This window comes from Cajanus cajan, chromosome 11, assembly GCF_000230855.2.
Source record: "Cajanus cajan strain Asha chromosome 11, NIPB_CcT2T_4, whole genome shotgun sequence".
Classification (NCBI taxonomy): domain Eukaryota; kingdom Viridiplantae; phylum Streptophyta; class Magnoliopsida; order Fabales; family Fabaceae; genus Cajanus; species Cajanus cajan.
The window spans coordinates 3336627-3350377 of record NC_138527.1 but is presented as its reverse complement, the minus strand read 5'-3'; the positions used below and the strand labels follow the sequence as shown (position 1 = coordinate 3350377).

Genomic DNA, 13751 nt, shown 5'->3' with positions numbered 1-13751 from the left:
AAACATTTAATGGTGTGACTAAAAACTCAAGTTATCAATCTCCTATATAGTACTCAAGTTATCAAATAAATATTAACTTTTAAAATAGCAATAAAAAATATAAAAGAAAAATTATTAAAAAATGTTATACTTGAATATTTTGTTTAAAAAAGAAAATATTGTAATTTTCACAATTAAAATTATAAAATAAATAAAAGTTTGTCCAAAAGTTAAAACAAAAATAACACTTAACTATCATTATATTTATAACCAGACATTCTAAATAAAAAATTCATAATATTAAAATACCATAAATTTTAAAATTAAAAAGGTTGGGGATTCGAGAACTCGATTCCTTATGTAAGTTCATATAAGTTATAATTAATAAATAAAAAATTCTGAAAGCAAACAACCCCTTAAAATATTAGTTTTTTTTTTAGCTTTGTGCTTCTTTATAACATTCCATCATAATTTGTCAATTATAAGTAAAACAAATTAAACAGCTAGTATCAAATTATTCAAATATCAATTGGTTGTGTTCATTTAAGAATTCAGTCCTCCAAATATCTCGTATTATGTCGTAGTTGAGAAATTTAAAATAATAATAATAATAATAATAATAATAATACTTTTGTGGTTCTTTGTTTGTATGCACAAGTTGTAACAAAAAGTAAGGATCCCACACGTTGAAGAAACAGCTGGAATATGATTAATGTATAATATATGCAATCGTCCTTTTAATAATATGTTATTCTTCTATCCTCCAGATGTTGCAGGGAATCCTATGATCATAAAACCCACTATTTCATAATGCTATCCACCTTCCCATTTTAAATAAATTTGTTATTCTATTATTTAGAGAAAATCATTTGGTCTTCAACAATGTAAGTAAACAATTTTTGCCAATAAGAAATTTATATATAATATACTTTAATAAAAAATTGTTTAAAATTTACACCCATTCATAAAAATAAATGTTTTGATATCAATGTAAAACAATTTTATATTATCATCCAATTATTATTCACTATAAATGATAAGTTTGATAACTTTTATAATATATCCTAAAAGTCATACAAATTGTAACTTTTTATCAGTTAATTTTGTAAAGTTTTTTTATATTCACTGTGCATGACTATTAAACTCTTAAAATAAAAAAGTTAAAAATTGAAATCAATGATAACAATAAAAAAAAATATTATTAGTGCATGCTCATTAAACACTATAAATAATACCTTATATAATTTTTAATTAATTAATTAATAGTATATTACATAGAAATTAATCCATTAAAGGTTGTTAACTTAAATAATTTGACACTTGTGTTCTTTAACTAAGAGTTAGGATTCTATCTTGACTTGGACATGGAGTTGCGACCAAATTTACTACTTTACTCTTATATAGGAGTGATAAAGAAATCTATTTATCCATCATTCACAAATAAATTCATCCAATTCATCCATACAGTAAAAATAAATAATGAATCGAATTCAATCCATCTATTTAATTTTATGAATGATTAGTGATCCATCCACCACTTTTTAAAGATCCATTGGAATAGAATATGTGATATCTATTATATTCAAATTTTAAAAGACTATTTTGACATAAAAAAAATCTTGTGAATTTTAAAAGATTATATAAAAATGTAATGACTTATAAAAAAAAAGAGATAAATAAAATATTTTAAAAAAATTATTTAATTTTAAATTACTTTTATGGATAGATTGAATATCCATTCATGAAGGAAACCAATATTTACAAAGAAATCTATTAGATTGCATATATATTTCTTCTTTAAGTTCTCCATGAAGGAAAGTAATATTTACATCAAGTTATTCAAGATGTAAATCAAATGCAACACACATAGCCAGAAAATATTCGATTGTGCTCAATCAGGCAACTGACAAGAATATCTTGTTGAAATTAATGCCCTTTTTTTTAGCATACCCTTTAACCACCAATCTTCCACAATAATGCTCCACTTGATCATTATCGTCTCATTTGATCTTGTAGACCCATTTACACCCAATGGTTTTTTGACCTTTTGGAAACTCAACGAGTTCTCATGTCTTGTTTCTATGTAAATCCTTGATTTCTTCTTACATTGTTGTCATCCATACAGAAGCATCTAAACTACTTAAAGCCTCTTGAAAGATTAATGGTTCTCCTTATTTAGTTTGAAGTTGCATCATGGCTTGCCATGACATAATATGAGTGTCAAGATGGTCTCTTTATCTCATGTCTTGTCTATTTAGCTTATCTATCGTTGGTTTCATTTAGTTCTTGTTCTTCGTGTTCTTGTTCTACTTTAAAAGTGTCATCTTCTTTAAACTTATTCTCTATTGCCACTATAGTAGTTTCTTTGGTAGTGTTGTCATTTTTATACTCCATTTGCAGTTCATTCTCTACAAGGACTACATCCCTTCTAACAAAAACCTTATAAGCAATGGGATCCCACAAGCGATACCCCTTAACATTGTCAGCATAACCCAAGAATATGCACTTTCTAAATTTTGGATCTAACTTTGTTCTTTCTTAGGTGTTGTACATCACGGACATAGGACATTCAAACACACATAAGGAAGAATAATCGATTGATTTTCCTTTCCACATCTCCAATGGTGTTTTCAAACCAATTGTTGTTCACGGTGATCGATTTATTACATAACATGTGGTTTTAACTGATTCTGCCTAGAATGATTTGGAAACTCTTGTTGTTCTCAACATAGCTCGTGTTCTATCTAGGAGGATTCTATTCATTTGCTCTACTACACAATTTTGTCGAGGCGTATGTGACATTGTGAATTGCCTTAAAATACCCTATTGCTTGCAAAATGCTAGAAAGTCACCATCTACATACTCTCTTCCATTGCTTTTTCCCCAAGCACTTAATTTTCTTCCCAATTTCAAGTTCCACTTGTGCTTTAAATCCTTTGAATACTGGAAACACATTTGACTTTTTCTTGACTGGGTACACCCACAATCTCTTAGAGTAATCATTAATGAATGATACAAAGTATTTAGTTCCTCCTAAAGATACTTTTAGTGATTCTCATACATTAGAATGGATCAAGTCAAGTATATGTTTGCTTCTTATAGTTACTTTGGCAAACTTCAATCTATGTTGCTTACTTGTCACACAATGCTCACAAAATGGTAAATTTATCATTTTGAGCCTTGATAAAAGATTTCGTTTTGCAAGAATTTTTAAGCCTCGTTCTAACATATGACCAAGTCTAAGATGCCACGTCGTCGTTGCTTTCTCTTGACTTGTTGCAACTTATGCATCTGCTTCTTGCAACATATCTCCCAAAAGCATGTATAGTTTGGTTGTGATCTTCTTTGTTTTCATCACTACCATATTTCCTTTAACTACCTTCAAGATTCCATTTTCAATGTGGATCTTACACTTGAGGTTATCCAATTATCCAATGGACAATAGCTTTTTCTTCAAGATCTTCACATGGCATACCCCTTGAATTGTTCAAACAATACCATCATACATTTTCAATTTGATAGTACTGGCTACAACAATTTCTAGGACATGATCATTTCTTACAAACACTAATCCTCCTAAGATAGCTTCATAAGTGCAAAACTAGTTTAATGTGGAGTCATGTGCTTGCACTTGAACCCATTATCCAAAATCATGGAGTTGTCTTCCATCTTTAGAACTCACTATTGCTTCACTATATAAGGCTTCTACATCATCTAAGGTACTTGCTACACAACCTTGAGAGATTGATGCTTTAGAGCTCTTCCCTCCATTCTTTTTGTGCCAACAATCTTTCTTCACATGCCTTCTCATGTCATAATTGTAGCATTTGAAATTCTTCCTTCTTCGAGATTTCAATCTACCATGATTTTGACTCCCACTAGGACAACACTCCATTGATTTCCTTCGCACCATTGTTAACGCTTCTACTTGTTTAGAATTTTCAGACCTAACTTCCTTATTCTTTTTCCTGGATTCTTCTCCAAGAATAACTCTAACAACATCATCAAAGGATAAACGATCAATGACATTGTTATTTGTTATGTTGATGATGAGTTGATCATATGAATCTAGTAAACTCTGAAGTAGAAGCTCCACACATTCATTTTTTGCTATGTTGAAATTTGACGCTGTGAGTGAATAACGTATTCAAATTGTTGATGCGGTCTACTACTATCGTGGACTCACTCATTCGAAGAGTGTAGAGTTTCCTCTTTAAGAATATTTTGGTATAAAGTGACTTGACCTTGTACAACTTGATTAAAGTGTCCCAAATCTCCTTCTCTACAACACTAGATAAAACTGAATCAACCATTATTAAATGCAAATTGACAATTATATTGTCATCCATTTCTCTCCACCTTTCATCAAATATCTATGGGTCTACCTTTGATTGCATCAAGACAATTGTCTTCCCTCAAAATTGCTCTTATTTTTTACTTCCATAGGGATAAATTACTCCCTTTACATTTCTCTATCTCATGTTTTGCTTCCATGATTTCTCTATGATTTTTTCTCTCAATTAAACTGATTTATGCAACTTCCATTATGAATAGTACTGTCTATTGGAACAATGACGATAGACTATAAACTAGTACTCACCAGGTAAGTTTCCAAGAAAGAGAGATGGGTCACTAATTGACACGCTTAAATTCCTGTTAGCTTTGATACCACTAATAGGTACTAGAGTAAATATATAATAACACAACTAAAATAAGAGATGACAAAATAAGAGCAAAAATAGACAATAGGCACAATAGAAAAAAATTTCTATAAGAGGAAATTATACCACTTCTCCCTCTAAAGTTCACTCTTTAAAATAGGAGAATACTACTATCAAGAGAAAGCTCTCAAAGTAAATAAAGACAGAAGATGAAGATTTGGAATACAAGATAGGGGATTACTAGACTTTATTTATAGCTTTAGTGGGCCCAAATTTGAAGTGCCCACAAATGTGGGAGTTCTACTTCTAACAAAAAGTTCATCATAGAAACGAATGATGGAAGAGGGTTTAAAACATCTGATGATGAAAGTGAAGAATATGAAATTTGGGATCAGGTTGTTTACAGGTGGATTCTTGCATCCATCTCTTCAAAACTTCATACCCGAATGGTGGGATGCCAACATGCGTTTCAAATTTGGAACAGAACAGGGGCTTTTTTTAGAACATGTCACTTGTTAGTTGAAGAATTTCACGAAAATTGGTTCTTTAAATCAGCACTCTCCTTTGATCAAGAAGATTGTGGGTATGCTTCATGACATTTTATTTTTTGGTCATATTGTAGCGTAGATATGTGACACATTGCTTGAACTGCATGTAATCTTTTTTTAACTCAAATTATACAAGACAATTGTATCCCGATTCTCTTGTCATACTACTCTGTGTTCATAGAATCAAAAGGACATACGAGACCTAAGTTGCCTTCTTTGATAATTAATCTCATAGGATATGCTTATACTTTTAACCATAGCAATGAAAAATTGTAGACTTTTGCAGGTCTAATTTTTCTGAAATGTCATTGGAGCAACAAATAACTGTTAGTTTGTTTTTGGCCTTTACATTGCTATTAAAGACTGTCTATTTATATGTCTTAGAATAGTGGATTAAGCTTAACTCAACCCTACAAAACCGACTTGTAAGGTGAAGGTTGTTTTCCACTTATATACTATTCAATTGCTTAATTTCTAGTCGATGTGGGACTTGGGTTTTTCCCAATACACCCCCTCACGTCCAACACTATTGGGCTTGGTACGTGGATAAATGGTGGGTAGCCCTTTTTAATGATCTAGGATAGGTGGGACTTGGGTTTTTCCCAATACACAATCTACTATTCTAAGATGGTATCAGAGCCATTTAAATCCACTTTAAAAATGGGCCACCCACCATTGATGCATGCCTCATAGACATGAGGGAGTGTATTGGGAAAAACCCAAGTCCCACCTATCCTAGATCATTAAAAAGGGCCACCCACCATTTATCCACGTACCAAGCCCAATAGTGCTTGACGTGAGGGGGTGTATTGGGAAAAACCCAAGTCCCACATCGACTAGAGATTAGGCAATTGAATAGTATATATGTGGAAAGCAACCCTCACCTTACAAGCCGATTTTGTAAGGCTGAGTTAGGCTTAATCCACTATTCTAAGAATATGAAAAAAAATGTGATTAGAAAGAGAAACTCCGTTAAAAATGATTAATAAGATTTTCTAATAGAGATTAATTATCAACTAAGCCAATAAATATTTCATTCCAACAAAATGATTACCAAAAAAATAAAAAGACTATATCTTGTAATTCATACACAATTATCATTCAATAATATTATGTATTTCAGTTTTACTAGCTTTCTCTGATAATATGGTCTTAGTTTGCTCAGCTTCCGTATTTTTTTTTCTTCATTGCCAACAATGGCTGATCTTGATCGTATCGGTCCTTACCTTCACAGAGAGAATCCAGGTGCTGTTTTTGACCTTTTGGTTCTACTGTGCAAGTTTGCTGTCACAGATTTATCTTCTCTACATATCAATTCATTTATCTTATTTCCATTTATTTGGCTAATAAATCCTTTTACTTAGAGGCTGTTTAATATAAACTTAAGAGTGTTTTTTTTTATAGTTTCTTTACTAAAAAAACATACTATTTATTTATGATAGAAAAACTCTTAAAAATGTTTCTAACTTATGTTCACATACACTCTGGATAGCATATTGGTTGGTCAAAAGAAAAACAAAATAGATTGACTGGCTAACCCACTAAAAAACTATAATGAAAAATAATAATTATAAAAATATAAATAATAAAAAAAAATAAAGTTGAGACACACAAATGTTATCTAAAGTATTTACGGAACTGGTATTTTTAAATAAATTAATAATTTATTTCTAAAAGGTTAGAGAAATATTAATAAAATCATAACAATGAGCCGATTTAACAAGTAATTTACAGCATAATTGAAAACATATCTAGAAGCAGTTGGATGTGATTTTTCACGTCTAGATTGAAGCACATAGTTCTTGGTTCCACATTTGGCATCCAAACACACACTTAGATGTGGTATATTCAAGAAAAGTGGATAACCCTTATTCCACCATTCACTAAAATTTTCATTCTTATATCCTAAAAAAATGAAACAATATATTGTGATGAGTTGTAAGATGTTTCCTTCCTTAGCTAGAAACAGAGTCAGGCAGGCCTCTCTGGCAATAGATCTGCTACTGATTCTGCTCCATACTTCTCAACCAGCTCTTTCTATAATCACACACTCAAATTACCATAATCTCGAAAACAAATAACAACAACAACAATAACAATAATAATAATAATAACAACAACAACAATAACAACAATAACAACAACAACAACAATAATAATAATAATAATAATAATAATAATAATAATTTCTACAACTTCCTTGTAAATCATCACTAAAGACTAGTGAATAAATAATTGTTATCTAAGAATTGTCACCTTCAATTGTTTATTCATCATACATCCTCTTAATAAATTACTATAATTGAAATTGTTTAAACTATCATCAAAACAAAAGTAGGTAAAATAGAATACAATTAATTAATTAAAACAAAGTACTTGAATTAATGAACATTAAATATAATACCTCTATGGCATCGTTTTCATAGCTGACCTCCAGACACTCCTCAGCAAGATTCTCAAGCCTCTGTGCGAGAATGGAGTTTTCACCTTTCAGAGTTTTCACTTTTTTACTTAGCTCTTCATATTGTTTCTGCCAATAAGAAAAATATGAAAACATCGTATGGAATACAAACTTTAAGGAGGAAACAACAATAAATCTTTTTGATTGAAAGAAAGTATTCATTTAAAAAACCAATTTTCTAGAAATTCTTCAACTAACAAGTGACTTACTTGTTCTAAGAAAGCCTCTATTTTCATCCAAATTTGAAAAGCATGTTCGCATCCTACCATTCCGGCACGAAGTTTTGGAGATATGGATACAAGAAGCCACGTATAAACAACCTGATCCTTCTGCTCCCAATTTTTGTATTCTTCACTGATATTTCCAAGAACTTCATCTTCAGGTGTTTTAAACTTGTGTGGCCTTCCTCCATCATTCGTTTTTGCGATGAACTTTTCAACTTTGCCTGCCTTGATTGCTTCTAAGGCTTCCTTCTTCCAGGTTGAGAAATTGGCATCGTCCAGTTTGATCGACATTGGATTCATTGCAGCAGACTGAGAAGGTGTGGTAGAAAGAATTGAAGAACAGACGATAATAAAGAGATTCAATAACACTAATTGATCATTACTCACAGTAATACTGATGGATAGTTGTATATTTATATGCAACAAAATTTGTAACTAACTAAGACTTTATAACAGAATATAATTACTCCCAACAGATAACTAACTTAACCCTTTACAGGTTTTAATTATTTAATTGTGCTTAGATGATTACAAAGTTTATTAATATGTGTGTTCTACTGTGTCTTTCTGGTGTCGTTTTGCTGTCTGAGCCAGCTTTTTGGTCTCTAGTGTTGCTTCTATTGTTTGGAGCAAGCGTACATCAAACACGGATGCTGCACAGCTTGCAGAAACACTTGCTGTAGCAGAATGCCCCACAAAGGTGTTTTTACTAGCTGATCTGGATTTTGTAATTTTTGACCTCGTATGCCAAAGAGGGGCTGTTTTTAAGGCCTTATATTTGGGGTTACTTTTATGTATTCATAATTAGTTTGTTTAAAATTTATCAAGTTTGATTCCCGTTTACAATTTATTGATTATGATAGTTGGATTCTGCAGGTGGTTGGTATTCCTGTTACACTGAATGGAGATCTTAAAAATCAGTTTGTTGGAAACTAATGTTGGTGTTGATACAATTCGTAAGGTATTTGTCTTGTGATGATTAAAGTTTATAATTTATATATCATTCTTTGCATCAGAATGTAGTGAAGCTCAACATAGATCTCATATAACATTCCTCTATTTTATCAGACAAATACCATGGAGTAATCCTCCTTCCAGAAGGGCTGATAGAGAGTATTCCTGAAGTATATACACTCTTAAAGGTAAAACCCCCATTCGTCAATAGTCAATCCTTACTCGAGCACAGAGCATAATGAAATTTGTCAATCAAGTATACTTGCATCTGTATGTCTTCAATCAAGCCATTGTGGGCTGTTTAAGCTTCAGAAAAGAACAGGTTTCTTTTTGGTCATTCATGTTAGATATTAGCATTATAGTTTTACTCTCCTATAATAGAGGATACAACCTTAATATGTCCCTTCCAATACCTTTCTGTACCTCAGGAAATTCACGGTTTACTCAGACAAGGTGTTGCTGTTGACAATATATCATCTCAGCTTTCACCATGGGCATCTGCTCTATTTGAATTTATGCCATCATTTATTAGGAGACAGGTAAACTAATTTATCATGTCGTTGAACACTGGCTGGCCTTGTGTCAATTTAGTGTGTGACAAAGAAAATCTGACCATGATCATGATATTTAATGCTTCAGCTGCTCCTTTACCCTGAGTCAGATGACTCAGCACAGCTATCACAGGTTAGAATCACGATATCCTTTGCTGTTCATATGAATTGCTAGAGAATTTCAAGGATGTGCCAGTTATGAATGAAAATCTTGAATCACACTTTATAATTAGAATCAAGATTGATTTCTTTTTGTTGTTGATCTGAAAAGCATACTTGAGCTGGCTTTAATCGCTTCTAGTGACTTTAAGGTACATTATCCACTGATGTCTGATCTTGAAAATATCTTCATGTTTCCTTTGACAGAAAGAAGGAACATACTAGGAAAAGAAATTCAATGCCATTTGCCACTTTTTTGGTTATTAAGCTCGTCGTTCCCTGCCATCAAAATTTGACTGTGATTATCAACAATGGTCAAAAAATATTGGTAACCTTGAAAAGAAGTAACATTGGGGGGACCCCAAATATCTACGTGAACCATATCAAAAGGTCTCTGGGATTTACTAATCCTAGTGAGGAAAGGGAGTCTAGTTTGCTTAGCCATATGACAAGAATCACATACAAGACTTTTATAAATTTGATATATGGAAATTGATTACAAAGTTGATTAAGAACAGTAAAAGATGGATGTCCTAGCTTATAGTGCCATATATCAAAGTTTTTATCATTGGCAAAACGTACAGAAGCAGTATTAATAGCAGATATAGAATCTAAAAAAGATCTGTAAGGTTGAATTGATTGAGAATGTATTATCTATTGAAAACTTCAGTTACTCCAATCATCCCAAGTGAAGAGAGCTACTGTATGATACAGTGATCAGGTAGAAAAATGAGTTGACATTGTAAAGAATTAGAAAGACATTGAACAGATATCAAATTAAATCGAAACTCGGGTATGTGCATCACATTATATAATGTGAGGTGATGAGAAATTATTACACTCCCAGAATAATTAGCAATTATTGTGTTACCATTTTCAACGCATTTTTTAAGTGAGTGAATCCGTCCCCCTCTAATTTTTTTAATATAAGGGTCATATCGATGCAAATTGATATGTACTGTTACCCTGATGCAAAATAGACTAGTGTCACAACCACACACCTAGTTGTGTAATATAAGAATTTTGTATTAAATGTTACAATTTAAACTTTTTGAAAATAAATTTTATTTGGTTTATTGAAGTGTTAAGTTTCATTGAATAATTTAAATTCACTCTTTATTTAATAAATTTCACAAAATTTTTCTAATAATAAAATTAAAGGGTGTTTTTCTAACCTTTTTTTTTCTTCTATATAGTGTTCATTTAATAGAAAGGATGAATCACTCCATAGTTTGACTTTGACCTCTTTTGAATTATGTAAGAATGATGTTTTTTGTTTTTTGTTTTTATTTTGCAGTTCACATGGTACACAAATGGGTAAATGTCCTACAGGCATACCAGTAGCACACCAACTCTGCTGTAGAAAGGGGATACCCTTGGAAGGAGAATCTTCTCCTTAGGCTCTTTATCAATAATTTAATAAATGCTGCCAAAACATTCTTTTTCCTTTCCTTTCTCTGTTCTTGTCTCTCTCCCTGAAAAGTCAGAACCGGTTTGTGATCCTAACAAATGATTTCTCACCGTGTGTTATTTCCTACCACATTCATTCCACTCCACCCACTTGCTCCTGCGCCAAACTTGGTGTTCACTGTATCGCAACATGGTCATCTGTTGCATATTGTTGAAAATAGCTATATTTGGAGGCCATTAGTGTACCTCAGAATAAGCTGAAAAATCCCATACTGTTATCCATTTCCCAAGATATCATCCAAGATGCGGATTGGTCCCATATGACCCAATTTGTTAAATAAGCCTCGTACTAACACATTCCAAGTGGCAACATTGGGAAAGATTCCATTATTTAACATTTTATTCAGATACACAACTGCCTCTTCAATGTCTAACCAATTACAGATACCCCACAAAAGGCTAGTATGTGCTATAATGTCTGGACAGAATTCCTTTCTTTCCGTAATTTTATCCAAAAGCTGGATGGCAGTTCTAACCTTACCCAACTTGGAGTACGCATAAATAACTATATTAACCGTAATGTCATCTGGCTTTACTCCATTCACAAACATTCTCCCCAAAACCTGCAAAACCCATTCCTGCATTCCATGGCTAGAAAACCCATACATAACAGTGTTGTAAGTGACAGAATTCATCTCCACCTTCCTCTCTTCCAACTCCCTCATAAGCTCGCAAGCTTCTCTAACCTCATCCACACTAAACAAGCCATCCAGCAGCTCATTATACGTTCTGATATCCGGCAAACACCCAGACTTCTGCATCTGATCAACCACGCGCTTGGCCCACCGCACTCTCCCACCGTGACACAAGCCCTTCACAAAAGTGTTAAACGTAACAACAGTAGGGGGACAACCATCAGCAGCCATACTCTCAATAAGCCTACAAGCCCGATCGAACATAGAATTCCGACAGAGCACATCCACCATGGAGGTGTACGCCACGACATTCGGCCGAACCCCACAATCCACCATCCTGTTCCACACCCCAGAAGCACCCTGCAAGTCCCCAGACCTCGCAAACCCATGAACGAGAGTGCTATACGAGGTCACATTCGGCCGGCAAAAACCATCCCTCTCCATGGAATCACAAAATTCCAGAGCCTCAGCCACATTCCCGCTACAGCACAGCCCATACAAGAGCGTGTTACACGCCACAACATTGGGCCTAACCCCTTCCCTAACCATAACCCTCCACAACCCAACCCCCTCCCTGACCCTCCCTCCCAAGAAACACCCTTTCATCAAGGAACTAAACGTGTGAACATTCGGCCTACACCCTCTCCTAACCATTAAGCCAAAAACCGCAAGCCCCAACTCAACCTCCCCAACATCAGCAAGCGAGTTAATGACACTAGAGTAACTAACAACATTAGGATCAACCCCCTTCCCCACCATCTCCCCCATCAAAGCAAACACCTCCCCAACCCTCCCCTCCCTACACAACCCACAAATCAAAGCATTGTAAACCGACACCACATTCTCCACCCGGAATCTCCCCACCACCTCCTTAGCCTCCTCCACGGAGCCAAACCTACAAACAGCGTTCACCACCGTGGTGTAACTGACCTCATCGGGGACACAGCCTCTCTTGGACATTTCCACAAGCAGCTTGCAGGCAGCATCGACCTTGCCATTCAAACACAGGCCCTTGAGAAGGACGTTGTAAGTAAACACATTGGGCTGCAACCCCTCCCCCTTCATGTTCTCATAGACAGCTCCGAGCATTCGAAACCCTTTCCCCGTTGGGGCGTCGTGGCAGAGCAAAGCGTCGAGCAGGTGGTTGTAAATCTTAACCGTGGGGTGGCAGCCGAACTCTCTGATTCTGTAGAAGGTCTTGAGCGCACGGTCGGGCAGGCCGGCGAGCTTGTGGGAGGCGAGGACGCAGATGAAGGTGTCCTCGGAGCAGGGGATGCGGTGGAGCTTCATGTGGTGGAGGAGGTAGTGGACGGCGTCGTTTTGGGAGGCTCGGGAGAGCTTGTGGATGATAATGGCGTAGGTCAAGGGGGTGTGGGTGAAGTTGAGGGCGTTGGCGACGTGGTGGAAGTGGTGGAGCGCGCGCGTGGCGTCGGGCTCCCGGCGCAGCGCGTGGGCGACGTGGGACTCGCGGAGGGGGGAAGGGTGGTGGGGAGAGGGGGTTGGGCGCGTGGGGAGCAGCAAGGGGGGTGAGGATTTGCGGTGCTTTAACAAGAGGGAGTAACCGTCTTTCAGATACATTTTGTTTTGCAATGGGTGAACTGAAGTGGATTCAAACAGACTGAGGAGTGAGAATCCAGCGCAGGGAACAAAACAGAGACTAGTTTCAGTTTGTTTGACGATAACAAACAACTCACAAGGATCGATCATGGGTGACGACGATAATAATGGGTTGGGTCAAAGGATTCATTAGGAATCGCAATTCGCAAGTTAATGTTTTAATTTAATTTGTAAAGATTTGTGATTCGCATTTGCCAAGTTGAATAAAATAGTTTTTTTTTTTTTTTTTTTTTTTTTACTTTATATTAGAGAAAAGAGGCATTATACCTCTATGTTTTAAAAGAAAAAAAAAAGATAAAATATAAAATTAATATAGATTAGAAAGAAAAAAAAGATACTTCATATTATTTTGAAAAAAATAAAATAAAAATAAAATTATAAAAATTATGTATTAGTGACTAGTTAATCGAAGAGCGTGGATAATTTTTAAAGTGATTTGAAGAATGATTAAAATGGTAAAATTGGAAAGAAAATGTGTACACAAAAAAAAGT

At 34.5% G+C, this 13751-nt stretch overlaps 1 protein-coding gene and 1 long non-coding RNA gene across 4 annotated transcripts; one reads left to right on the top strand and one right to left on the bottom strand.

Annotated features, from left to right (window-relative positions):
- Positions 1 to 7858: 7858 nt before the first annotated feature.
- On the bottom strand, positions 7859 to 13498 carry LOC109799919 (Pentatricopeptide repeat (PPR) superfamily protein). 3 transcript variants are annotated; one of them, XM_029271541.2, is made up of 3 exons: positions 10876 to 13498; positions 8950 to 9816; positions 7859 to 8182 (listed from the first exon to the last, which is right to left on the bottom strand). In XM_029271541.2, exon 1 carries the CDS (start codon positions 13347 to 13349, stop codon positions 11223 to 11225), a length of 2127 nt encoding a protein of 708 aa, XP_029127374.1. In that variant the 5' UTR covers positions 13350 to 13498; the 3' UTR covers positions 7859 to 8182; positions 8950 to 9816; positions 10876 to 11222. The 3 variants fall into 3 exon arrangements, with proteins under 3 accessions (XP_029127374.1, XP_020216164.1, XP_082923281.1); XM_020360575.2 differs by having other exon boundaries at positions 9241 to 9816; XM_083067155.1 differs by lacking the exon at positions 7859 to 8182 and having other exon boundaries at positions 8776 to 9816.
- LOC109800305 (uncharacterized) lies at positions 8181 to 9055 on the top strand. The gene is made up of 3 exons (XR_003804250.2): positions 8181 to 8573; positions 8750 to 8834; positions 8942 to 9055. It is a non-coding gene; the product is annotated as an uncharacterized LOC109800305 (long non-coding RNA).
- Positions 13499 to 13751: the final 253 nt, after the last annotated feature.

Bases quoted from the DNA above. Each gene is read 5' to 3' on its own strand.
- LOC109799919 (XM_029271541.2), bottom strand. From the start codon at position 13,349: ATGATCGATCCTTGTGAGTTGTTTGTTATCGTCAAACAAACTGAAACT.